This window comes from Melampsora larici-populina, assembly GCF_000204055.1.
Source record: "Melampsora larici-populina 98AG31 unplaced genomic scaffold MELLAscaffold_16, whole genome shotgun sequence".
NCBI classification, from domain to species: Eukaryota; Fungi; Basidiomycota; class Pucciniomycetes; order Pucciniales; family Melampsoraceae; genus Melampsora; species Melampsora laricis-populina.
In genome coordinates, this window is record NW_006768780.1 from 888,767 (window position 1) to 913,230 (window position 24,464).

The following is a 24,464-nucleotide window of genomic DNA, read 5'->3' on the forward strand; positions in this document are numbered from 1 at the left end:
ATATCATTGTATGTCTCGGATTTGTATTTAGGACAATAGATATTTCTTCATCTTTCTTTGCAAAAAATATCGTTCACCACCTTAACAAATTATCCTTTACAATGCCATTCTGAAGACTCCTACTATTCTTCAGGACATGTAGGAATTTTTCCGTCAGTTGATATGTATTAAATCCTACGATCTTGGTAGCCAGCTACTAACCCACGAGTCCGCAGACCTCACCAAGCCCGGAGCAAGATTAAAACGTGTTCGATCGAACTTCAATACGCCTTCTTGCACATGTTATAACAGGCTCACAGCCAAGCTCCTCTGATCAAAAGTCATTCTGATCTTGGCAAAGTTGAGACCGCGAGTTGAGATGCATCTGAAACTCCATTCTCGAATGAAGAGCACACTGTTCACCGACTCGTTCTGGCAAGAATGCGATCGCCTTTCTGATCATCCACCGTCAAGTCACAAATTCAAGCCAAGCACCCGACCGCAGCTTTAAAGCAGTCGGTGGCAGACTAGTCTAAGAAACTGATTCCGCTCATCTAGAAATCTCCACAAGGTACACGAAATTCCTTAGCCTTTCGCACTCATGCTCAATCTTGTAATGTACACTCGTGTACGAATTGGAGCCCTCATATAAATGGAGACGCAGTCGTTCATGCTACCATCGAACGGCAAAGTCAATATGCTTAACGAGTTACATGACTTCGAAACTCTTCATCAAATCCTGATGCGTCAAACCCTCATAGCCACACTTTACGATATGATGCAGACGCAGCTAGGCTCTGATCTATAAAAACCAGCTCTTGCCAGCTAGAACAACTTCCCTTCATCAAATCCCGATCCAAACGTTCTTTACAAGCCTCATTTTCAGTCGCTCTGATATTATCATACCTTTAGTCAGATTCAACTATCACATCTTCCTTCCACACGCATCAAATCCTCGAATTAAACACCCTCCTATCCTATCCAAGCAAGATCATCATGCGTTCATTCCTTTCTACCCTTGTATTCGTGGCAGTGTGTGCTTACTCAGCCCGTGCTGATGCCCCTGCTAGCCCAGCAAACAGCCCAGCGGGTGCCCAACCAAAGATCGTTACCATGAAATGTAGTCAAGCTTTCATGCCTATCTCTGAAGCCGACCTGGCGGCCATGAACTCGACTGACCCTACGCAAGCTCCAGCAGGAAACTGTAAGTTCAACAAGTTCTGATTTATAAGGCTATGGTATTCAAGTAGATCGCAAGACCTTACATCTGTTTATTTCTCCACCAGACTCGACTGTTCCCACAGAGGCAGCTTGCAAAGCCTTCGATGATCCCACTGGTGGGTTCTGCAACCCCAAGTCTTGCGTTGGCTACCCAGGTTCGTACTTACAAGCATAAGTGGCGATCGCAGCTCAAGGTACTAACAAGTGCGAAAAAAACAGTGGGCGAGCAATGCAATGAAGTGATCATTACAGGTGCCAATAGCACTAGTCTTTCTAACACTACTGTCGCTCGTGTGTCCTGCGAAGTCAATTACTTCAAGCCTGCGCCCAACGATGCCGACCAACGAGTTCGTAAGTAAATTTCTAGCTCTCTCTTTGTGAAGTACGGACACCACTAATTTTCCATCGTTTTACAAAGTCTGCACTGCCCAAGATCAGAAGATCTACAGCTGCAAGGGTAAATGCGCAGGCGAAGCCAGTGAGTTACAACTTCCTTGAACATGACTTCCCTTGAACAGAATCTGATGGTGCTCCTCGTTTTTTTTGCCAGCCTGCACTGAATGGTGAGTCACTGATTGGGTTTTGACAGATGTCTTCTTACCAATATTCTGACGAGGTTCCGTTATTTGTGCATTCAGTGTCAGCATGAGCGATCCAGCTCTCGCAAACTTGTAGGCCTTCGTTGGTTCATCAGATAGGTCATAGACGACGAGATCTGGGCCATGGAGGTCTAGTTGGGAAACTCTTTCACGATTTTTGTTCATTTCCTTCACAATAGTACGCTTTTGAAGCCAGCGTGTAAAGCCTATTGTTTACATTATGACTTCCAAGGATGAACTACAAATAGATGTGACTACACTGCTGCTTACTTAGCATGAAAAGCACTATCGATCTGAACACCCATTCCTTGGGCATTTTCGTATCTTATCACCTTTCTCTTATCTCTTGTTGGAAGCAATTAGTCAATTTAACTTCAAGGATCACCCTTTACTGGGTCTTCTCATGGTATAAATCGAGTTCCCGCCTCTTAAATTGACTGTCCTTGATCAAATTTGTCCGTTCAATCTACGATATCACCCTCACTCACATTCTACAATGACCCTTAAGGGAAATCTGCACTTTTTATGTGACATTCTGAGAAACTACAGCTATTCAAGAAAATGTCACGGTCATACTTTTTTTCCCGTTTTACCCCAATTGCCACACACAAATACAGCTGATGCAGAGCGCAGCCAAGCTGTACAGGACCATCAATTTGATCAACCCCAAATCCCAACTTGGCTGTCAACCTACCTCCAATTCTGTGCTCTCTATCAAAGATGCTCATGCCCCTTGATCCCATACCCCCTTGGTTTGTCATCACCTCAGCCCACCTCCTCCTTACTCCTGTTCTTACTTTCAATTCCAAATCACAGGGCCAAATCACTGCCCTCTGGCCACCCAGAGCAGTCCCATACACCCACAAAACTTCTGTCAAAACTGTGCTTTTTCTTTAAGCCACCAGGTGTTTGTATGGAAGAGCAGTGGGGGTCAATCCTGTATAGTCCAAATGACATTCAGCCATCTTTAATTCACCCAAGTATTGATGTGCATATAGTGTGGTAGGTTGAAGAGGCTCATAGAAGTCCCAACAATTGGATACATCTTGGTTGACATACATTCAGAATTGTCAGGAGCCCTAAGGAGAGCACTATCCAAGCTTGAAATCCTCAGTCATCAGCTGGAGTCACTTGGTGTAGAACTTATAACCCAACAAGGTCTATACAGAGCATGAAGGGGATAATCTACCAATAAAAGACTAGTAGAAGATGTCTACGGACTGCCCTCCTAAAACAAGACAATCAGAAAGGGGAACTCTGCTGTGAGTACTGATAAGTATCAAAAGAGAAAATCAACTTGATTTAATTCTTGATGGACTAAATCCATGTTTTTTTAGATGAAAAGCACCATTTTAATTGACTGTCAACACTTATAGTGTTATTACAGACTGAGAACTAAAGAAAAATAGTGCAATATCCTTTTGATATTATTCTCAAAAGACTTTATAAGTCAAAACACTACAACACTAAAGTAAATTTCTCTTTGTAGCTATAATAAAGGGCATATTTAAGTGACCAGGTACTATTAAAATACATTTAGGATGATCAAAAAATGATAATGTTGTAAATGATGAAGAAAAAAGGGGGAAATCAACACCCAAATCCTTCATTTGGTAATGTATCACACCAATACAATGATTAACAAATTCAAAAATCAACAAAAACCCTCTGATATAACCTTATGATGTCATTATTATTATGGTTTTCCGTGATTAAAGCTGTGAGCTGGATCAATTGATGTTAATAAATGATGAACTGATCTTCTTATGATGAATACAGGTGATTTGTTCCTAATATTCATGGCTGAAAACCATTTTTAGAATCACAGATTTTTTGTAAAGTTATTCAATTTTGGATTACTATAGCTCCTTTGATAGCTCCCTTGATACTGATCATTTATTGCCCCAATATGACCTATCTCGTATCAGTGATGAAGAAGTTATTGAGCTGTAGAGATTCAGAAAATAAGCTTTTTGTCATGTAAATTTTGCTAAATGTGTGTATGTAAGCTCAGGTTGTGGGTGTGTTTTTTGTTTTGTCTTGCGCTGAGGCGCAACTTGGCGCACCAGGCGCATTTTTTGCAAAGCAAAATTTTCAAGAGCCAAGATGTTGTTTTTTGTCAATACTTTTTCTAATTTTGAAGTTGCTGGAGCCATCTACCAAAACACTTTTGCCATGTAAAGTTGAGCAAGAGATGTCTTTGGGGTTCCTCGTTAGTATACAAGTCCTACTGCTGATGTCAACAACTCTAATATTGGTGACAGGACATAGGATTCCCTAGATTTGATGTGATTTTCAAAAAGGTGTGCTGAACCCCCAATTTCCCAAATTTTCTGACTCCCAGGCACACCCAACACACTTTTTTTGTGCTGCACCAACAACCTGAATGTAAGCACAAAATTTGAAACTCACACCATTTTCTTTGTATCCTTATATCTTTTTCACTACTCCTCTGTTACTATTGATTTAAATGTTGTACATTATGAAAAAATGTATTGCACATCAAATGAAATATCAATAATCCTGATCTGACAAGTCTTGACATATGTAATTAGCTGAAAAACCTCCAATTTCAATGGATTTTGACCATTTTCAACACATTTCTCACCTAATATTGATTTCTCTTCTATGAAAAGATCATCCTTGTTATGGACAGACTTGGGGGTTTTCGGCGACGAGGGTCAAGGGAGTTCTGGTGAGGATTTGTATCTATTACCAGTCTTCCTATGTGGATTGTCGGATGAGGGAAAATCTGTACAGGCAATGTATCTACAACTATAAGATGGTTCTCGAGCTTGTGACATGTAATGTGAATATGTCACTCAAGTGAAATAGAACCAGTTCATAACATTATCCCCCCTTTAATGCCCAAGCTTCCTCTTGCAAGCTCTGCATTCTTTCCACGGGCTGCGTTAAAAAACCCAGTGGGAAAAAGCATAGCCCTCTCACTTCTTCCGCCTTCTCCTTTTGTACTTATTTGTTGCGTCGGGATATTTTAAATTAAACTCATTAACTAAATCTTGACTATTCTTGAGGTTGATTTCGGGTTCCCATGAATTGTTTTCCTTGCCAAATCCTTTCCAACTCACAAAGTATTCCTTCTTGTTGTACCTTCTTCTACAATCTAGTATCTCGTTGACTTCCCATTCTTCTTCATCCTGTATTATGATTGGTTCGACTGGGGGTTGTTTTCGTTGATGTATTGTATCCGGGTTATGTTTCCTGAGTACAGAGACATGAAATACAGGATGGACGCTTTTCATGGAAAGAGGGAGATTCAATTTATAAGTAGAATTTGATATCTTTTGGATAATGAAGAAAGGACCTAGCCATCTATTTTCTAATTTTGGGCTTGGCCTAGTTGTCGAAATGTTTCGTCCGTTCAACCAGACTTGGTCTCCTACTTCCCATCTTGGTGTTTGTTGTACTCTTTTGTCAAATTGTTCTTTCATCTTCTCTTGAGTTAATTCTAAACATTGATTTAATTCAGATTGCACTTCGGCGAGTGTTTGCATCCTCTTCTCTACTGCTGGCACACACTGTTCAGCTGATGGTACTTTGTTGAATGATGGGTTAAATCCATAGTTAGCTTTAAACGGTGAAATGCCCGTGGATTCATGGTCTTTGTTGTTATACGAGAACTCAGCTGTGGGCAGTAGACTTTCCCAATCGTCTTGTCGATATTTAACGAAATGTCGTAAATATTGTTCGATTACTTTATTGACGATCTCGCTTTGACCGTCTGTACGTGGGTGGAAAGCGGTTGACGGGTGAAGGCGTATACCTAGGCGTTTGTCAATTTCTTCCGTGATCTGTGAAATGAAAATACTACCCCTATCTGAGATTATCGTCTTGGGAGTTCCATGAAGCTTCCATACGTTCTTCATCATGAGATCTGCTAGGTCTTCAGCCGACATTGATTCAGTACAAGCAATGAAATGACTCATTTTCGTTAATCTATCCACCACGGTTAATATGCTGTCGTAGCCGTTTGATGCAGGGAGGCCGGTGATAAGGTCATATGAGATATCCGTCCACGGGCCAGCCGGTATCGGTAATGGCTCCAGAGTCCCAAAGGGTTTCTGTGTGGTTGATTTAACCCTTAGACAAGAGTCACAACCGTCCACGTACCTGTTGACGTACGCTTTCTGAGATGGCCAGATGAAGCTTCTCCTGACCAATCCGAGAGTCTTTGCTCGACCTGGGTGGCCCGCAAGCAATGAGTCGTGTCTGCTTCTTAGTATTGAGTATTTGATGTCGTCGACGTCCGGTACCTCTATTCTACCTTGGTTGTAGAGGATACCATCTTGTACTTTGTAATGCTTCAAAGCTGCTTTCGTCTTGGCTGATATCGGGTTCAAGGTTGCGTTCATCAGTTCCCCTATCCTGTCACACTCTTTGCTTGCGTCTCTGATTCGTTGTATAATTTGATCATCCGTAGGAATGTCCGGTGCCTTAGTGTCAGTTTCAGCGATGCCCAATACATCCACCTCAAACCAGTGCTCAGAATTGTCGAGTGCAACCACTTCATCTTCGAAGAACCCCTCTACGCTAGCAAGCTCGACCGGGAACGTGTCTGGGCCGATGTTTTCGGGTCTTAACAACTGGCCAAAGGTCAATTTTTCCTCGTTAGTAGGCGCCAGGTCCGGTCTTCTAGATAAGGCATCTGGTTTGGTAGCTTTACTGCCGGGTCGGAATTTAATCACGAAATCGAAACAGCCCAGTGTCTCCGCCCATCGAGCCTGTCTGCGGGTAAGCTGCTTGGTTGTCATGAAAGACTCCAGGTTACGATGGTCCGTGTAGACTATCACATCTAGGCGGTTGGGGTTTCCCTCCAGGTAGTGGCGCCACTCTTTGAAAGACGCGACAATCGCCAGTAGTTCCTTATCAAAGATCTCGTAGTTCCTTTCAGCTTGGACTAGTGATCTGGACAGGTAAGCTACTGGGTGGAGTTCTCCATCGTCCTCGCTGCGTTGTGATAGCACTGCTCCTAATGCAAAATCGGAGCAGTCACATTCCAGAGTAAACGGCTTGTATGGATCGGCTATCTTCAGTACGGGTGCGGTGGTGAAGGAGGTCTTCAGGCTCTCAAAGGCTTTTTCGCATTTTTCATCCCAGACATAGTGCGTGTTGAGCTTGGTCAGATTATGAAGTGGTCTTGTGGTTCTTGAAAATTGGTTGATGAAACGTCGGTAAAAATTGGCGAATCCAATGAAGCGTTGGAGTTCAGATACTGATTGGGGTGCTGGCCATTCTTTGACGGCTTTCACTTTCGTCGGGTCCATTCTGATTTTATTCTTAGAGATAATAAGGCCAAGGTATTCAATTTCCTTCTTCGAGAACTCGCATTTTTCGGGTTTCAGCCAGAGTGTATGCTTGGATAGGACGTCAAGTACGCCATCAACAGCGCCTTCGTGATCTACTTTAGGCTTTGTATAAATCATAATGTCATCCAAGAAGGCCGCGGTGTCTTTACCTATACGTCCCAATAAGATATCTTGAATAAAGTATTGGAAATAACCAGGGGCGCCAGTTGGCCCAAAAGGCATAGTCAGAGGTGCAAACTGGCCTTGTTTGCATATAAAGGCCAGTTTATCCTCATCACCCTCTGCTACTCGAAGATTACCGTACGCATTGCGCATATCAAGCTTGGTAAAGTCTTCGGCATCCAGCAAACTGTCGACTAAGTCCATAGTCAACGGTAGTGGGTATTTGTTCTTGACGGTTAGGGCGTTGAGCTTACGGTAATCAAAACAAGGGCGCAGATTGCCGTCCTTCTTCCCTGTGAATAACACAGGGGCAGCCCATGGCGAAGTGGTTCGACGGATAGTCCCGTTGGCTAAGCCTGAATTCACCAATTCCTCCAAAGCAGCGTCCTCGGCTGGTGATAATGGAATTATCCTGCTAGCCTGCGGTTGAGCTCCTGGTATCAGTTCGACACGAAAGTCGTAGCGGCGTCTCGGGGGTAGGCGTTGGGCATTGGACTTCCTAAACATGTGTAAGTGCCTATGATACCTAGACGGGACAATTTCCTCTAGAGCTTTGACGGGTTCGAGTTTCTTTTTGTCGGCGGCGAGTCGTGCTGAGGTTGACCAGGACGTCTTGGCTGCTGTGACCTGGATTGATGTGTTATTCAAGGGAGAAACAGGCTTGCCAGCTGTTCGGGTTGAACATGGGTTGGAATCAGTAATAAACTCACATTGCGGGGGCGTTGATATATCTAAAAAGACATTAGCCCCCTCGTCACTGTTCCTTGCGTGCCCCTGAGGCTCCTCCTTGGGATCGTCGGGGTTCTGTGGCGGGACGGACGAGGCCGTATTCACTACGGCCGCAATGCTCGTATCCGGGTCTTGTGTCGTGATGTGTTCGTGGTTTTCGTTGTTCGTGGTGGGTGTAATCGTGATAAGGGGGGAACTATCGGGAGATAGAGGGTTGTCATCTGTTTCAAGGTGATTAGGATTAACTGGACTCTCGAACTCACATTGCGGGGATGCTAACGTGTCAGAATTGACACACATCCCCTCGTAATTGTGCCTAGCGTCCCTCATGGGGTCCAACGAGTGGCCAGATAAGGGTGTTTTCGGCCAATACGAAACCAATGAAGTGGTTGCAACGTGAGTCTCGGCTGGGTGTACCATACTTTTACTCCAGTCAATCAGGTGAAAGTTTTTCTTGATCCATGGCATGCCAAGTATGCCGTCGTACGAGTCTTTGAGTCTTGTAATGATGAATGGGGTCGGTAATGGGTCGGATTTGATAAAAAGGTGGGTCTTGAAGGAAGATCGGCTCTCAGAGCCGTCGAATCCAGTGATCAATTGGTCATGTCGATCAGCACCGGCTATCAAGCCAGCGTGGTAGGCAAATGATTCACTGAGCACATCGTGCGTAGCACCTGAATCAATGAGGAACGTAGCGGGAAATGTTTGGGACGGTGTGGCTCGGGGAATTTGGGACATGGATAATGTGGTGTGTAAAAAAATGCGCGGGTCGTTTGTATTGCACAAGTTCATTCTACTAGATCCCACATTAATTGATGACAAATTCTCCAGGTGGCTCAGGATGGGCACAACCTTCAATCCTGAGCTTCTCCATTTTTGAAGTTTCAGCTCGTCCTACTCCTTCTAAACTACTGGTATGATTCACCCTCTGATTACTCAACTCTGCGACTTTAATTTCCAATCCAGCTATTTTTGATTGATAACCACCTCGACCCTTCCCTTTCCTACTAGCTCTACGATCGGGACATGCGCTGGAGATGTGACCCTGGCCATTGCAGCGGAAGCATAAACCCGCTCGCATACGTCGTGCTCGTTCCTCTTCGGACAATCTAACGTAGGCGGCTGATAAGTCCATGGCATTGGGGTCTGAGATTCCTGCACTCGTGCTTGGCGTATGGAAGGTTGGGTTGGTCGCGCCGTGTAATTTACTGTCTATCTTGATAGCTAAATTAGTGATTTGTTCAATTGACGTGAAATCCTCTTGCGTCATAACCATTGCCACTCTAATCTCCTTTTTCAACCCTTGCTCGTATTGACTAATGAGCGTCGGAGTTTCCCAGCCAGTAGAAGTTGCGTGAATGTTAAATTCATGGGTATACGCGGCCACGGTGGTCTTCTGCGATAAGTTTCGCAGCGCGCGTTCCGCCTTCGATTTCTTCTCAGTATCGAAATACATAGCTTTAAAATTTGTAACGAAGCGTTCAAAGGTTACGAGGTGGGCGGTAGCGGGGTCGAATAACTCCTTTGTCAAGGGTTGCGCCCAACTGCTGGCTGCTCCCGTGAGGTAAGACAGCGAGAAAACCACCTTACTTCGGTCGTCGGGGAAGAGGTAGGGGTGTGCCAGCATATAGAGCTGGACTTGACTCGCAAAGATCTCTGCGGGTTCGCCTCGAGCGCCGTTGAATTTATCGGGCGTCGAGACTTTGGGGCCCTTCAGGACCGGTTCAGCTGGTGGTGGCTGTGGCGCAGTGGGTGGTTGAGTGGCTGCAGCAGGTGCAGATGGGCCTCGGGATTCCAACGCCGCTAAACAAGCTTCGGACTGCTGGTATCTGGCTTCAGCTTGTCCTCGCATCAGGCGTTCTTCAGCCAATGAGGTGGAAAGCTCCGCAAGCTTGCGTTGTATGTCTTCGAGAGAGGTCATGTTGGTGTCAGACATATCGATCTCGCTACCGGTAAGGCTAGAATCGGCGTCGAGAAAAGGGATCGGAGTTTCACTATCAGAGTCCTCCTCCTCTAAAGGAGCACGGTAAGATGGAGACGTGGTTGCGTTTGCTAGTCCAGGGATCACAGTCGGGATCGACAGAGTTTTTAGTAAGTAAGATAAGGTTCTGGTGGATTCGGTTTCAGCGTATGCAGATTAGTTAATAAGGTTTTCGATTTCGAATAGTTTCTTGGGTCTTTTCAACTTTGAATTTCTGAGATCTAGATAAGGTTTTCTAATGAGGTCGAGATTCGCTAGTATTCTGAATCTTGAGGTTCGGTTTTCTTTCGATTTAAGTCAATTCTACTTGTTTCTTCTTGGTGATCTATCTATAGTCCTTGAGTCTCGTCTATAGATCCGACAATATGTTATGGACAGACTTGGGGGTTTTCGGCGACGAGGGTCAAGGGAGTTCTGGTGAGGATTTGTATCTATTACCAGTCTTCCTATGTGGATTGTCGGATGAGGGAAAATCTGTACAGGCAATGTATCTACAACTATAAGATGGTTCTCGAGCTTGTGACATGTAATGTGAATATGTCACTCAAGTGAAATAGAACCAGTTCATAACAATCCTGAATCAATCCAATCATAAGAATAAGTACAAAATTGATCCGAAAAACTCTTTGCACCATAAATCCCTCAATGACATCACCACACAGGAATTAATCCCATAGTACCCTTGTTTACCATCCTTGAAATTCCCTCTTTCTTCAATAACTTCACTCCTCCCTTATCAATTATCATGACTGAAGTTGTTAATGACTAGTGTGACTTTCCTCTGTAATAATCCAACATTCTTGAACCTTTAACTCCCAGGGGAAGAAGCATTAGAAGACATATCAGAAAGCAAGTAAATGAAAAATGTACCCTTCAATTTTTGGACTCAGAAACTCGGACTTGAAGATAAGAGACAATTCATAGGTGCTTACCTTGTAAATGCCTTGTGATATGATCACACTTCACACAGACTTTTTTGCTATTCTATAAAGCAGAACCCAATCAGTCTAGTGCTTGTCAAGCAAACAGATGTGGGAGGCTCTACCTTCCAATGACATTTCAAGGTTAAATTCCCTGTCAATTTGCAACCAATATGACAATCGCATAGGTGATGATATCATGCTGTTTTTGAATTGAAGTGAAGTTGAATTAAATAAAGTTGAAGATTAAAATTGATTGAAGAACAATTAGTTTGATGATGATGGATTGGAATCAAAGGCAATGGATAGTTTGGTGGTTCTATCTTCTATAGAGTCTGTAACCGCTGATTCTTTGACCACAGTGATTCAGTTGGTGGTAATCCTAGTAAGTTGTGTTGTATTTGTGGTTTGTATCTGCTGATGTCAATGCTGTTATCAAAGTGCTCACAGAGGGGTCGAGCAACCGTACTTTGAGATACATATCAAACTCAACCCGTCAAAAAACCGGTCTCTGCTCAAAAACCCGCGTCATTTGAGCTGGGTTCTAGCCATGATTGTTGGGTAACCCGCAAACCAATTTTCAACAAAAGCGGGGTAAATTTGTGGTGTAGTGCTGACATGTATTGGGAAGGGTGGTGAAAAAAAATGAGTTTGTTACCATCTTCAAGAGGTTCTGAGTGGATCCCACTGCCAGCATTAAGTATGTTCCTTGGTGGGAATATGGGTCCTAGGAACCATATTCCCCTTCTGCTACTGTTACACAGCTCCATGAATATTTCCCAAGTGGCCATTGTGATGTATGTATTCAATCTTTGGAAATGCATGTCTCAATCTGAACAAAGTTACAGAAGGTATTACATGTGATTTGTATATCTAAATGAGCAGATAACTGAGCAGACCTGTATGTAGCTGATAGCTCAGGACTTACTCAGATGTTTGCACATATGTAGCATAAGCTTCATGGGCCAGATGTGCAGTGCAAGATGATTTGATGACCCAATATACTCTCAATCATGTTCCCAGCTTAGGTCATATTCCCACCAAGGAACGTACTTAATGCTGGCAGTGTCCTGAATACTCATCTCAGAGATTGAGCCCAAAGAATGCTCATCCAAGATGAAAATGAGCATTCTCCAGCAACACCAAGCAAAATCTGAGCAGAACAGCCTGATTGCCTGAACACTACCAAACTCATGAATTGAATGATCCTGAAACAAAATTAATCTTTTTTGGAGACTTCAGGAAAGTCTACAATGCTCACATAGTTGTGAGCATCAATTTTGGCCCCTGTGAGTTACCAGAGCTTCAGCAACCCAAGTGTTGTTGATTGTAACTAGAAGGTGGTACACCATCAAAAATTGGTGATTAATTATTTCATTGCTATGGATTGAAACCAAGAGAAGACTTATTTTCATCTTACAGATCAAGGTCCAATTCCAGCTCAATAATTTTGGCAGGCCTCTTCTTTGGTGAATCAACATCATTTCTTTGTTTAGCTGCAGTGGAAAGGGAAAGGGTGATCCAGACTGTTGAAGGGGGAGCTATAGGGGGGGCTTGCAAAGATCTGGGGTTTCAAAAATCTAGATATTGATACGGGGATTGATTGAAGTCGCAGAAGACACCATTGAGAAGAAATGGGTGGTGTCGGAAGGACTGCAGTTTATGAAATTCTCCATCAAGGTGGCAAACAAGGCAATCAAGTGAGGAGCTGCTCCAGAAGGAGATTTGAGGGGCAACAAGAGAAAACAATTTGGTGTGATGGTTGATCCAGAACTTAGGAACCACTGGGTCTTGCAAGGAGAAGCCAATCTAAAGAAAAAGGAAACCAACAGTGTCAATGCCATCTTCAACAAAAAATTATAAAATACAAAAGCAGAAACAAAAGGAACTTGGTAGCTGCAAGTACATATTGCAACGTTGTTTTTGTTTTTGGCAGGCCTGCTGAGATGACATACCAAAGAAAATTATCAATGTAAGCCCCAATGAAATCAAAAGGGAAGAAACATGCCAGTGATGAATTCAAACAAAAGAATGAATTGAAAAGAAAGAAAAGAACAAAAATAGGCTCATAGAAAATGTACCATACTGCAATTGATGATTGAAAAGGATGGTAAGTTCTTGCTGTTCTTGGAAATGTTTAGTTTCTTTCTTGGGGAACTTGCTTATAAATAGGCCATTGTCCTATGTTAATCTGGAAGTTGGTCAACTTGTGGTTGAGGAATTCAAGTGCTGAGGTTTCCTTATGGGAATTAGTTAGTCAAAAATGGTGGACCAAACATAGGAAGGCTGGCATTCAAATGTTTGGTTTCTGTGAAAAGTAAGATAAATGAAAAAACAAGGCCGTTGCTATTTGCAGCCCACATGAAATCCATGTAGGTGCTGTCCAAATTACGCCTACACGGTTGTTTTCCGCCAAAAAGCACCTACATTTATGATGTAGGTGCTTTTTCCTTTTTCAAATGACGCCTACAGGCTGAAAAACCAATGTAGGCGTCATTTGTGTACGCCTACATTCTAAAAATAAAATGTAGGCACTATTTTCAAGCGCCTACATTCTAAATATAAAATGTAGGCGCTTTTTTTGAGCGCCTACATTGTTTTTTCCATGTAGGCGCTTAAGTTAGTTATAAGGGTCTTATACACGTGTGAATACAAATCTATAAGGGTGCTGGTATTAATATATAAGGGTGTTGGTATTAAATTATAAGGGTGTTGAGATTAATTATAAGGGTGGTGAGATTAATTATAAGGGTGTTGGTATTAAATGATAAGGGTATTAAATGTAAGAGTGCACATTTGATTATAAAATTATAAAAGGGTGTTGGAATTAAATTATAAGGGTGTTGGTATTAAATTATAAGGGTGTTGGTATTAAATTATAAGGGTGTTGGTATTAAAATATGTAGGCGCACAAAAATTACGCCTACAGTTAAAAAAATAGATGTAGGTGCATTTTTGTGACGCCTACAAAATGTAGGCGCTTCAAATTTACGCCTACATTTTATTTTTAGAATGTAGGCGTACACAAATGACGCCTACATTGGTTTTTCAGCCTGTAGGCGTCATTTGAAATCGGAAAAGGTGCCTACATCATAAATGTAGGCACTTTTTTGTGGGAAACCTTCATGTAGGCGCTGTTTTGGCAGTGCTGTCGTAACTTTACTGCAACAGGCAGTAAACAATACTCAAAAGGGTTCAACTAGCACTCGCGTACTTGTTAGTGCTAGGAGTGTCTTAGACTGCCCTTTCTAATTTTTGTGTGATGAAATAAACTTAAATATGAAGGAAGAGATTGCGCACAATTTACACGCTCTCGAGATAAGGTAACTCAACAACCTTAAGATTGTGAAGCTCTTGCAACGATGAAACTCAACACCCTAAAAAAAACAAAATGGTGTTATTCCCGTGAAGTATTACGCAACTTAAACAGCACTTGGTTGAATTACTGAATGAAATATAAAAAAAAAAAAAAATTATAACTTGGACTAAAATTAAATATCACCCTCGTTTAGAGGGGGCCGATTTTAAAGTGATCTAGGACTATAATAGTAAGTCTAACAATTTTTATTAAATTTAACCAATACGCGGTCAGAGATGCAGAAAAGAAGAAAAAAAAACCTCCACAAACCCCCACAACCCCTTCCCTTTTATATCACTAATCATTATCGGACGAAACCAGGATAAAGGAACTTATACAACAAGAGACACAGGGTCCAAATTTTGCACTCACGACGTGTTAGCAAAGCTTTTTCCAAGATTGTGTCAAGATTGTTGTATGTTTGGTGCCAGGCTACACTTTGTGCAGCTTTGGAACACACTCTTTACACCTGGTTGGTGTTGAGCGAAGTCAATCTACAAATAATCAGTATGAGTAATACCTATCTTGATACCAAACATGTATGATTCCTTTGCTAATGTGTCGTGAGTATAAAATTTGGACCCTGTGAGACAATCCACACAACTCCCAAATTCTTATTCTACGCATGTCCGAGCATCTATCTATAGCAGGAGCGGCTTTACTCATGATCGAGGAACGAGTTTTCAAAAACCGGTATATAATATGTAATGTAAAACAAAGACTAAGGCCGAGGGATCCTTATTGAAATTAAGGTAATTGAATTTCGAGCAGCTGTTTCGTGAGTCCGGGAATCGATTTCCCTAGTTCTTCCCCTTTTACATCCTTACCCCAGTCTGGTTACTAATAGCACGAGGATTGTAAGTGCCTTAGCTCGTTGAATTTGATTCTGCAAGGAACTTGTACACGCTGTTTATAACAATATACAAATACGGGAGTTCGCCGCGAGGGCCGTAGACTAAGAGCGTAATTTGTGTGTTTCAGTAGTGTTATCTTTTATCGACTTTCTCGAGGTGATGAGTAGCCCTCATCCGTTATCCCTTGCACTTGATGTTCTACCTAGGCCACAAAAGTTAATCGTATTGGTACCCGAGTCGCTTGTAAGTTCTTATTTTGTTTGCTTAATGCTAATGCGAATTGATGTTTGATTACACCCCAAACCACAATTTCCTCATAAGACGTTTCCCCTCGGAGTTTCCGGAGCAGACCCCCCCTTGATAACCGATGCTTGTGATAGTCCTCGTCCACTTCCCACTGTATACACTGCCCTTATCACCCCTTTACCATTTACTCAGTTATCCGCGCCCTCTTTTCCCTTTCTTCCACCCCTCATAAGTTATAACCAAACCAATGAACATAGATGAAAAAAAAATAAGATAAATAATAAAAAAGATTAAAATAAGTTAAAGTAGAAAAATAATAAATAAAGAAATGTATATATATATTTATATATAATAAAAAAAAGCAATTGATTTGTTGATCAAGAAAAACAAAAATGCAGCCTTCCACCCGTTATTAAACCTTGATGGAGATGTTGAAGTGTTTGCCGATTCTCACTACACTTACACTCATCTGATACCCCTCCTTTTTATCCATTTTATTTTATTTATGTTTTTACTTTATTTTTTTATAAATTCTTGCTTGATGAGCCCTTTTGCTCACAACAGCGCCTACATGGATTTTGTGTGGGCTGCAAATAGCAAAGGCCAAAAACAAAAGATTATCATTTAAGTGAGAGGTTTTGGTCTGGTGCAACAGACTGGGTTGGGATACACTTGGTGGGGATTTCAGGGTGAGTTTCCAGTGTATATTTCCATTTTGAGGTTATGGCACATTTGGTGTTTCTTACAGTGGCTCTAGGATGTTACTTGAATCACAATGCACATCATCAACAATCACAAAATTTACATCAACAGCCCCCAAAAATCCCCGCTGTACAAGTGCCGACTCTTGCTGGCCTTGCCTGGCCGTGTTCACCAATGTTCTCATCAACAACTTGAATCCATTAAAAATATTGATAATCCAGTGCCTTGAGCTAATACCATCAAGCCAATCATAAAGTGTGATGAGAGCTCATAAAAACCCAAATAAATAATTAAGATGGCAGATTCAATAGTGAGAAAAACAAACCAAAAAACAAATGAATCAATTGCACTTAATGATATTGTTGCCAGGTTTTTTTAGTTTCTGTGCCTTCTAAAGACAATTTATCATTGTTGACCTTGTAGACATCTCACCGTTTTGTTCATAGGACTAGCATAGCTTAGTTGAGATTCACCCATTGTGGTTCACTTTGCTATACGTTTGGATAGAATCAGACGACCAACGCATGGTTGATTTGATCTCAAAGTTTTTGGTACAAGACGTTCATAACATCGACACATTTCTTCCGTTCTTTCACCCTCTATCAACTCTTCAAATAAGCTTTATGACTGTAATGACATGGCATCAAGGTCTGCTTTGTCCATGATGAGATCAGCACTGCCACAGATCTGGACGATTTTCCGGGGTTGCCGCTTGTTCATTGGGGCTTTTTTGACTCAAGGAACGTCGTTTTTGTCAATTCTGACAATGTGACTCTAGAGGATAACTTGACAAAGTCATTCTCGGACAAACAAGTAGTTGAGAGGTACTTTTCCTGGGTCCTGCCTCAGGATGGTGAGCGCAGTCCACGCGGCCTCTTCAACGCAGAGACAAAATCAAAGCATGTTTGATCGAACTTCAATGCGCCCAAGTTTTGCATACATTCTACTAGGCTTGCAGCCAAGCTCCCTTTACCAAGCAGTCTTCCCCATCTTGGCACAGTTGAGACTGCGAGTCGAGATGGATTTGGAACTCAATCCTCGAAATAAATGAAGAAGACACTTTTCGCCGACTCGTTCTCGCGAAATGCAATCGTGTATCTCATCATCACTGATTTCTGTCACAAATTCAGATCGTGGAAGGACTTGATTGACAGTCCCTGGAGTTGTGGATTCCGTTCTGACAATATCTGGGACGTGATATAATTGTGTCCGCAGTCATTCCTTCTACGATCAAACGGCAAAGTCGAGATGCTCGATGAGTTACATGACTTCGAAACTCTTCACCAGATCCTGATGCGTCAAACCCTCATAGCTACACTTTGCAATACCATGCAGAGGCAGCTAGGCTTTAATCTATAAAAGCCAGCTCTCGCCAGCTAGAATAACTCCCCTTCATCAAATCCCGATCCAAACATTTTTCACAAGCCTTAACATCAGTTGCATTGATTTACCACTCTTTTAGTCAAATTCAACCAATACATTGCCACGCAAATCCAATCTTTCAATCAAATCACTTTCGTTACTTATTTAAGCAAGATCATCATGCGTTCATTCCTTTCTACCCTTGTATTCGTGGCAGCGTGTGCTTACTCAGCCCGTGCTGATGCCCCTGCTAGCCCAGCAGACAGTCCAGCGGGTGCCCAACCAAAGATCGTTACCATGAAATGTAGTCAAGCTTTCATGCCTATCTCTGAAGCCGACCTGGCGGCCATGAACTCGACTGACCCTACGCAAGATCCAACAGGAAATTGTGAGTTCATCAAATTCAAAGCTATCTTCCGATGCCATTTTGGTATATTCAGAGGCCTAACGTCTGTCATTTATTTCTGTGTCAGACTCAACTGTTCCGACGGAAGCAGCTTGTAAAGCCTTCGATGATCCTACTGGCGGGTTCTGTAACCCCAAGTCTTGCGTTGGTTATCCAGGTTCATACTTGCTTTTACACTTTTACTCCTATAACGCCATGCGCGGTGACCACAAATCTGCGTACTAACGAGTGGTGCAATAAAAACAGTTGGCGAGCAATGCAATGAGGTGATCATCACAGGTGCCAATAGCACCAGCATTTCCAACGCCACTGTCGCTCGCGTCTCCTGTGAAGTCAATTACTTCAAGCCTGCGCCCAACGACACCGATCAACGAGTCCGTAAGTGGAATTCTAGCTCTCTAGCTGGGCAGTGCAGCCACAACTGATTCCCCATGATTGTTACAAGTCTGCACTTCTCAGGACCAGAAGATCTACAGCTGTAAGGGTCAGTGCGTAGGAGAAACGAGTAAGTTGATGGTTTTCTCTGAACAATAATCCCTTTGAATATACCCTGATAGTGCTTCCTTTTTTATCTGCAGCTTGCACCGAATGGTAAGTCTATACCTGATCTTTGTCAGATACATCCTGGCCAATGTTTTGACAATGTTTCTTCATCTGCGAATCTAGTGTCAGTATGAGCGATCCAGCCCTCGCAAATTTGTAGGGCTTTGGTTTTGATTCATGAAATAGGCCCTACTCTTCCCCGGCTCGAAGTACCTAATTGAACATGAAGGATTAGTCGGCAAAACTCATCTTCATGTTTTATGCTCCTTTTTTGACTTAAAGTCTTACAATTCTTCTCTACACAAATTGCTTTGGAAACATGGAGTGAAGTTTGTTTTCTCATTGTGATCTTCACCGGGAAACTAGATACATACACTGTAGCTTTCTTAGTATGGAACACATTATAATGCATTAGCAATCTGTTTCCCCGGGCATTTGTCTATATGCACACCTTGCTTTTGTCTAGTTGCAAGCCTTGTTTATGTAACTTGAGATATCGGTCTTTTTTAGTCTTTTTTGTGTTCTCGTGGTCGCAATGGAATGCCTAATGTGCCAAATTGACTCTCTCTGATTGAATATGCCCTTTCAGTTTATTCTCAAGCCTTGTGTGACATTCCAGTATATTCCATTCATATTACAAAAAATTAAAAAATTGTAAAAAAAACGCCCTCTGACTCCCACTCTTTTTTTAAAGTGCTTTTGGCTTAATTGCATATAACACTAACAGAGCATATTGTTTGTATAAAAGACTAGTACACCTTAGAGAAAAACAGCCATCTAATCAAAATTGGTGGTGTTTCCAGAGCTTGCAGAGGTACACAAAATTCCATTCTCAAGTGGAGAGGGAGTGTCAATGACAGGCAGGATGTCACGGGGTAAACAGATGACATCTGGTTACCATGGAATTTGGAGGAGCCATAGAGAGGAAAAATTTCTACTCTCTCCCCTCCTACAATTCTCTCCTGCACTGTCTCATTGACTCTCCTGCAACTTGGATTCTTCGTATAAAAATTTCTCTCTTATCAAAATTTCTGAAAAAAACCGACCCACCACCCGGGGGGTTGAGAAGCATGATCTTCTCAGGCCTGTTCTTGCCTCAAAGGTGAGATGCATAGGGAGGGGTTTTTCTACCCCATCCTAGCCGTATCCCACCTTTGAGACTACCCCCACACCACGCCAAACTGGTCTGCTGGTCTCATGGAACTGAGACTGGATTCCACAGTGGTAGAACGGTCCTGGTAAGATTACCTTCACAGTCAACTGTAGGGTTAAGACTGAACTAGGGTTACCATACCTGGAGTTCTTCTCCCACCTCTTGCACATGCTCTCCACATTAGATGAATGGATCAGGAGTAATCTATGACAATAAGTACAAGAACTTTTGAAGAGTCCAAGGTTCAAGCTTTTTATTCCCTTTGTACGTTTTTTTATACATAAAATCTATCTTTAGGTGTTTAGCCCACCCGCAGGAAAGCAATGGACCTCTAGCATCATTCTGTAATAATAGACCAAATTTGAGATGTAGCGCAAGTGGGTCTATGTACTGCCCTGCTTCTTAATTTGTGTATGTAGCAGGTCTCTCTCCTTAAGTGCAGCGGGAGTGGATATCACATGTAGTGGTTTTGTGAACCATTACAAAATGCATTTGAGATTCCACTTCTAAATACAGTCCTGCTTCTAACATCAGCAAGCTCACTGAGTACTATTTTTAGATCCATCCAAATTCAGGAATCATTACTTGGACTATATCATCTTTCCATTACTTGAAAGCTTTGCGTGTAGTCTCTGAGGTTCACCGCTGTGTTTCCCACAAAAAAGCACCTACATTTATGATGTAGGCACTGAAAACCATCTAAAATGACGCCTACATGTTAAAAAACCCATGTAGGCGTCATTTGGTTACACCTACATTCAAAATTTCAGAATGTAGGCGTAATCTTTGAGCACCTACATATCTGATTTGAAATGTAGGCACTATTTTTGAGCACCTACATGGGAAATCCAATTTAGGCGCTAAAAAATGAGCGCCTACATCCAATTTTCAGCTCAAAAAAGCGCCTACATGCAGTCTTTCATATATTATGTTGAATTCATTTTGAAATCTTTCTGAATCTTTCATGGAGTCAGTGGTAGGCTCTGGTGTGCCAGACACGCCAGAGCCTAGAAGATGGGGGCTGTAAAGCACCTCACAACACTCCTTTCCCTCACCCCACCTTGGCCAAGTTTCTTTCACTCATCTTACGTAACTGTTAAGGTCTGAGATGAGGGACAGGGGCAAGGATGCTATGCGTGATAATGAGATTGCAACATAGAGAAGAAGCAAAGTCACGACGCTCAGTCAAAGGTAGACATGGGAGTGCAGACGTCTACAGTACAAACATATGTGTATAATGTGTAATATGCTCATAACAATAACCCTGTACAATGGCTTTATTTTGCCTTTGTGTTGATTCAGATAACAATACAAAATATTGTAGATTTTCACAAATCCCAGATAGATGCATTTCCCTCTTGAAACTCAATCCTTGTAGTCCCTAAAATCAGAAGGGAGTGGTTTGCCTGTAGTGCCCTATCAAGGTGTTCATAATTCTGCGGGAAAGACACATTATCATGTGTCTAATAGCACTAGAGGCTCTAATGACACTTGAAGTTGAAGCAATGATTTAGAAAAACATAAAAAAATTGATTATCATGATTTCTAACCCCATCCCATAGCTTGAAGAGGAATTGCTCATGGTAAAAGATTGGCCTTTGTCGTCATAAAACTTGATTGCGAATCAAATTGCATAGTATGACATGGAAAGAGCAGAGAAATGTTGTGAATATATATATGTGGTGTTCTATTCACACTTGTGTTTAGACTTAAGTTATAAGTCTATAGTCAAATTTAAATATCATCGTCATCCTGAAGTATTTTTCAGGTTACACATGAGATCTAATGAAGCCATAAGCAAACACCTCCGTCCAGCACTTGACAATCTCAAATAATTGAAAATCATCACATGTGACTCTCCTTCACCTCACCTTTGGCCTAAAGAAAAATTGTGTCAGAAATAAAATTGAAACTTTGAATTAGGTAGCATGTCTATATGCTTCACTCACTAGGGAATCAAATTGTGGCACTAGAGTAGAAAGCTGTTCCTTTTCTCCACCCGATAATTGTTGTAGTTTTGATTCGTATTGTGAAATTACGTTTTGCCATCGAGTCAATTCTTCAGCCGGTTTCCCATAAAGTTGTCGTACTCCTTTGGCATGCGTCTTGAGTTTGTTCCAAATTACTGTAGATTCCTCTTCATTTTTTCCTAAAATGTTGCTTTTCAGTACCTTTTCAAGAAAATTTGGCTCCTTTACTAGCAAGTCTAGTGAACCAATCGGAATGTGCTGAATCCCTTGAATTCAAACAAATTTTGAAGTATAAATAAACATTCACACTATAGGAGAATTTTGATGACAATTAGGAATTTAGGACACTTACAAGGAATATAGTGATCCAATATATCTCGAGGAGTTGCATACTTTAAACTTTCATCCTTCAAGCCTTCAGTATGCCGAAAATACTCAACGTACTTTCCAAATATTTCTTCCATTGAGTCTTGCATCTTGGCTTCGTCTTGATAAACATTAGAGACGCGTTGAACAAGTGGATCTAATTCATGTTGGTTATGCAACAAGATTTGATGAGCTTGGAAGAGATTTTTTTGAGCTTCTAGGTAACTAGGAAGTTCTCTCAATTCGGAAATCACACTATCTTGTTGATCATGTCGATTTTCTCTCATAGCCGTCCTGATTGCTTCGACACCTTTACTTTGTACCTGTTGTCCGACTAAACGAGCTCTGTGCATCATATCATCCTCCTTGATGAAAGGGACTAGAGATTTTCAAAAATTAAAATTCAATGAGAACCTCTTCTTCAGACTAAAGTATTAGCATGCACAGCATCATGGATTACTCACACTGGGTCGGTGCTTTTGAAGCTTTATCTTTGTCCAGGGCAGATTCAATTGCCTCTTTTGCTATTTTCCCCGAGAAAAAAATCTATTAATGATCTCTCGCTTAAATTGAATTGAAAGTATAATTTAACTCACGTTTTTGAATTCCCGTAGCCAGATCTACTTCTTCCCTTGGGTCTTTGATGATGGTACGGAACGGAAATGAGATCACCTTCCATAACCCTCTAAAAAAGTAACCCAAGACCTTCTTCGTACCCCTTCCTAATGCTTTAGTCCACCTTACCACATGCCAATCATACTTTTCGGAGTGTAAGGGTGGAAGTCGTGCCTTCTTATGAGCTTTGATCCAAGCCTTCTTTTTTTGTTCATTTGTGAGTTGCTGAATTGGTTTTTCGTCAGAATAGGTTGGATCTACACGGAAGTTGTGTCCCGGGGTCTTTGAAGTCGAACCTGGTCGATGCGTATTCTCTAGTGCTTCACTCAATTTCTGAACTGTCTGAGCTAAATCATCTTGCAGCGCTGCACTATTTCCAATACCACTAGGGGGTTGAAGGTTGTTCAATGGGAACGGCCCACCAATCATGTGTGATGGTACCAGTGGTCTGTTTGCAATCTGTGATTCATGTTCAGGATGCTTTGCCAGTGCTAATGACTGTTCAGGCCCAGACCGTAAGGCATCTGAACCGCCAGCCCCAGTCCGTGCTAAATCTTCAGCTACATTGAACGCTCCTTCCACGCATGAAAAGGTAGAAGCAAAGATCGGTAATAGAAAGAAAATTCTAAGGCTGAAGTCTTTGCGATTCATCTCCATTGTATTGAATAATATTTTTGGCCAGTAAGGTGGTCGGAAGAAGATGCGATGAATTTTAGATAAGGTAAGCTGAAAGCAACGAATGTTAGAGTGACGGGATAGGAACAGCGAATACCCCGAAAATGAAGGACTCTGCTCTGATAACTTGGAGAATATTTCAATAATCGTTTAAACCGTGATGGAAGGGAAGAGAGTCTCAAGCGAACCGGCCAACTTAATCTACTAGAATTCCTGCTGGGTTTCATCGCTCAACTGGAAACTGCGCTGAAGGCCTATTCCTGATCGTTTTGATGAGGAAATGACATGTCTGCGGCGTTTTTTCATCTGTATCTTAATCTTCATATGACTCTGTGATCCTGGGGCTATATATAATTCGCAGCCAATTAGGTCTCAACGAGGCTTCTCGACCCCCTATATCACTCGCAAATATATTCGCTACAGCGTAGTACTCGCAGAATGAAACAAATGCGCTATATCCTTTGATACCAAAAATCCATCTTATTTCAGTTGCAAATCCGGGTATTCGCCTGTGAAGTTTACGACATAAGGCATCAATCCAGGTCTCGTACCAGTAACTACAGGGAGTAAACCATGACAAAATGTATCAGGCGATGCTGGGTTTTATCTTGTGAGATGGATTTTCAAAAAGATGAAGTCCATTTTGGGGTTGTGTTATAGTCTCCATAAATTTTTGTGAAGCAATGCTATGGATAACCAAAATGGTATAGCCCAAGATCAAAATGTTCGGTTTGACACATCAGAAAAGCATTATGAAGGGCAGGAACTGCCAACTCCAGCACCGAAGACAGCTGTCTCTAGCTCAGAGTCGTGGTCCTTGGGAAAATGTTTCCATCATCTGGGCTACATTCCCATATGTTCCTTTGTGCGCTTCCACTACACTTTACCCGGCCTATTTCCTTGATAATTACTATGTGAGTTCCTCTGATACACTGGCGGCGGCGCATCCTCCTAGAAGTGATTTTGTGCTACTCGAGTCTGAAGGAATCTCACAGGAAGACATCAACAGTTCTCTTCCATCTCTTGAGTGCAATTGGGAGTATACTCAAGTTATGTCGATGAACCGATTTAGTACATCTAGATGATGATGAAGTTTACTTTTTGACAACACAAAAGAATTGAATTATCAAAACTTAACCAAGACCAGCCTCATATCCCTTGATTCAATGGTCCAAAATGTGACTTTTCTACTAACCCGACTTGCATGGACACCGTGTTGTGGTTTCCTTTTTTGGTGTGTGATGGATTACACAACAAAACGTATCTTCATCATTCAGACGGTCTTCAATATTACCA

General features: G+C 41.9%; 3 protein-coding genes across 3 annotated transcripts; 2 read left to right on the forward strand and 1 right to left on the reverse strand.

The window, feature by feature from the left end:
- Positions 1–822: 822 nt before the first annotated feature.
- Positions 823–2,227, forward strand: MELLADRAFT_123438 (uncharacterized protein; the record flags this gene model as incomplete). Its single annotated transcript, XM_007409463.1, has 6 exons — positions 823–1,183; positions 1,266–1,355; positions 1,420–1,551; positions 1,619–1,678; positions 1,751–1,763; positions 1,839–2,227. The coding sequence occupies 6 exons, from the start codon at positions 976–978 to the stop codon at positions 1,873–1,875; spliced, it is 540 nt and encodes a 179-aa protein (XP_007409525.1).
- A 15,393-nt stretch (positions 2,228–17,620) lies between these two features.
- On the forward strand, positions 17,621–18,833 carry MELLADRAFT_123437 (uncharacterized protein; the record flags this gene model as incomplete). The annotated part of the gene is made up of 6 exons (XM_007409464.1): positions 17,621–17,828; positions 17,914–18,003; positions 18,093–18,224; positions 18,292–18,351; positions 18,425–18,437; positions 18,513–18,833. 6 exons carry the CDS (start codon positions 17,621–17,623, stop codon positions 18,547–18,549), a joined length of 540 nt encoding a protein of 179 aa, XP_007409526.1.
- Positions 18,834–21,120: 2,287 nt separating this feature from the next.
- Positions 21,121–23,150, reverse strand: MELLADRAFT_106108 (uncharacterized protein; the record flags this gene model as incomplete). The annotated part of the gene is made up of 5 exons (XM_007409575.1): positions 21,121–21,264; positions 21,492–21,778; positions 21,865–22,257; positions 22,343–22,402; positions 22,475–23,150. 5 exons carry the CDS (start codon positions 23,148–23,150, stop codon positions 21,121–21,123), a joined length of 1,560 nt encoding a protein of 519 aa, XP_007409637.1.
- Positions 23,151–24,464: the final 1,314 nt, after the last annotated feature.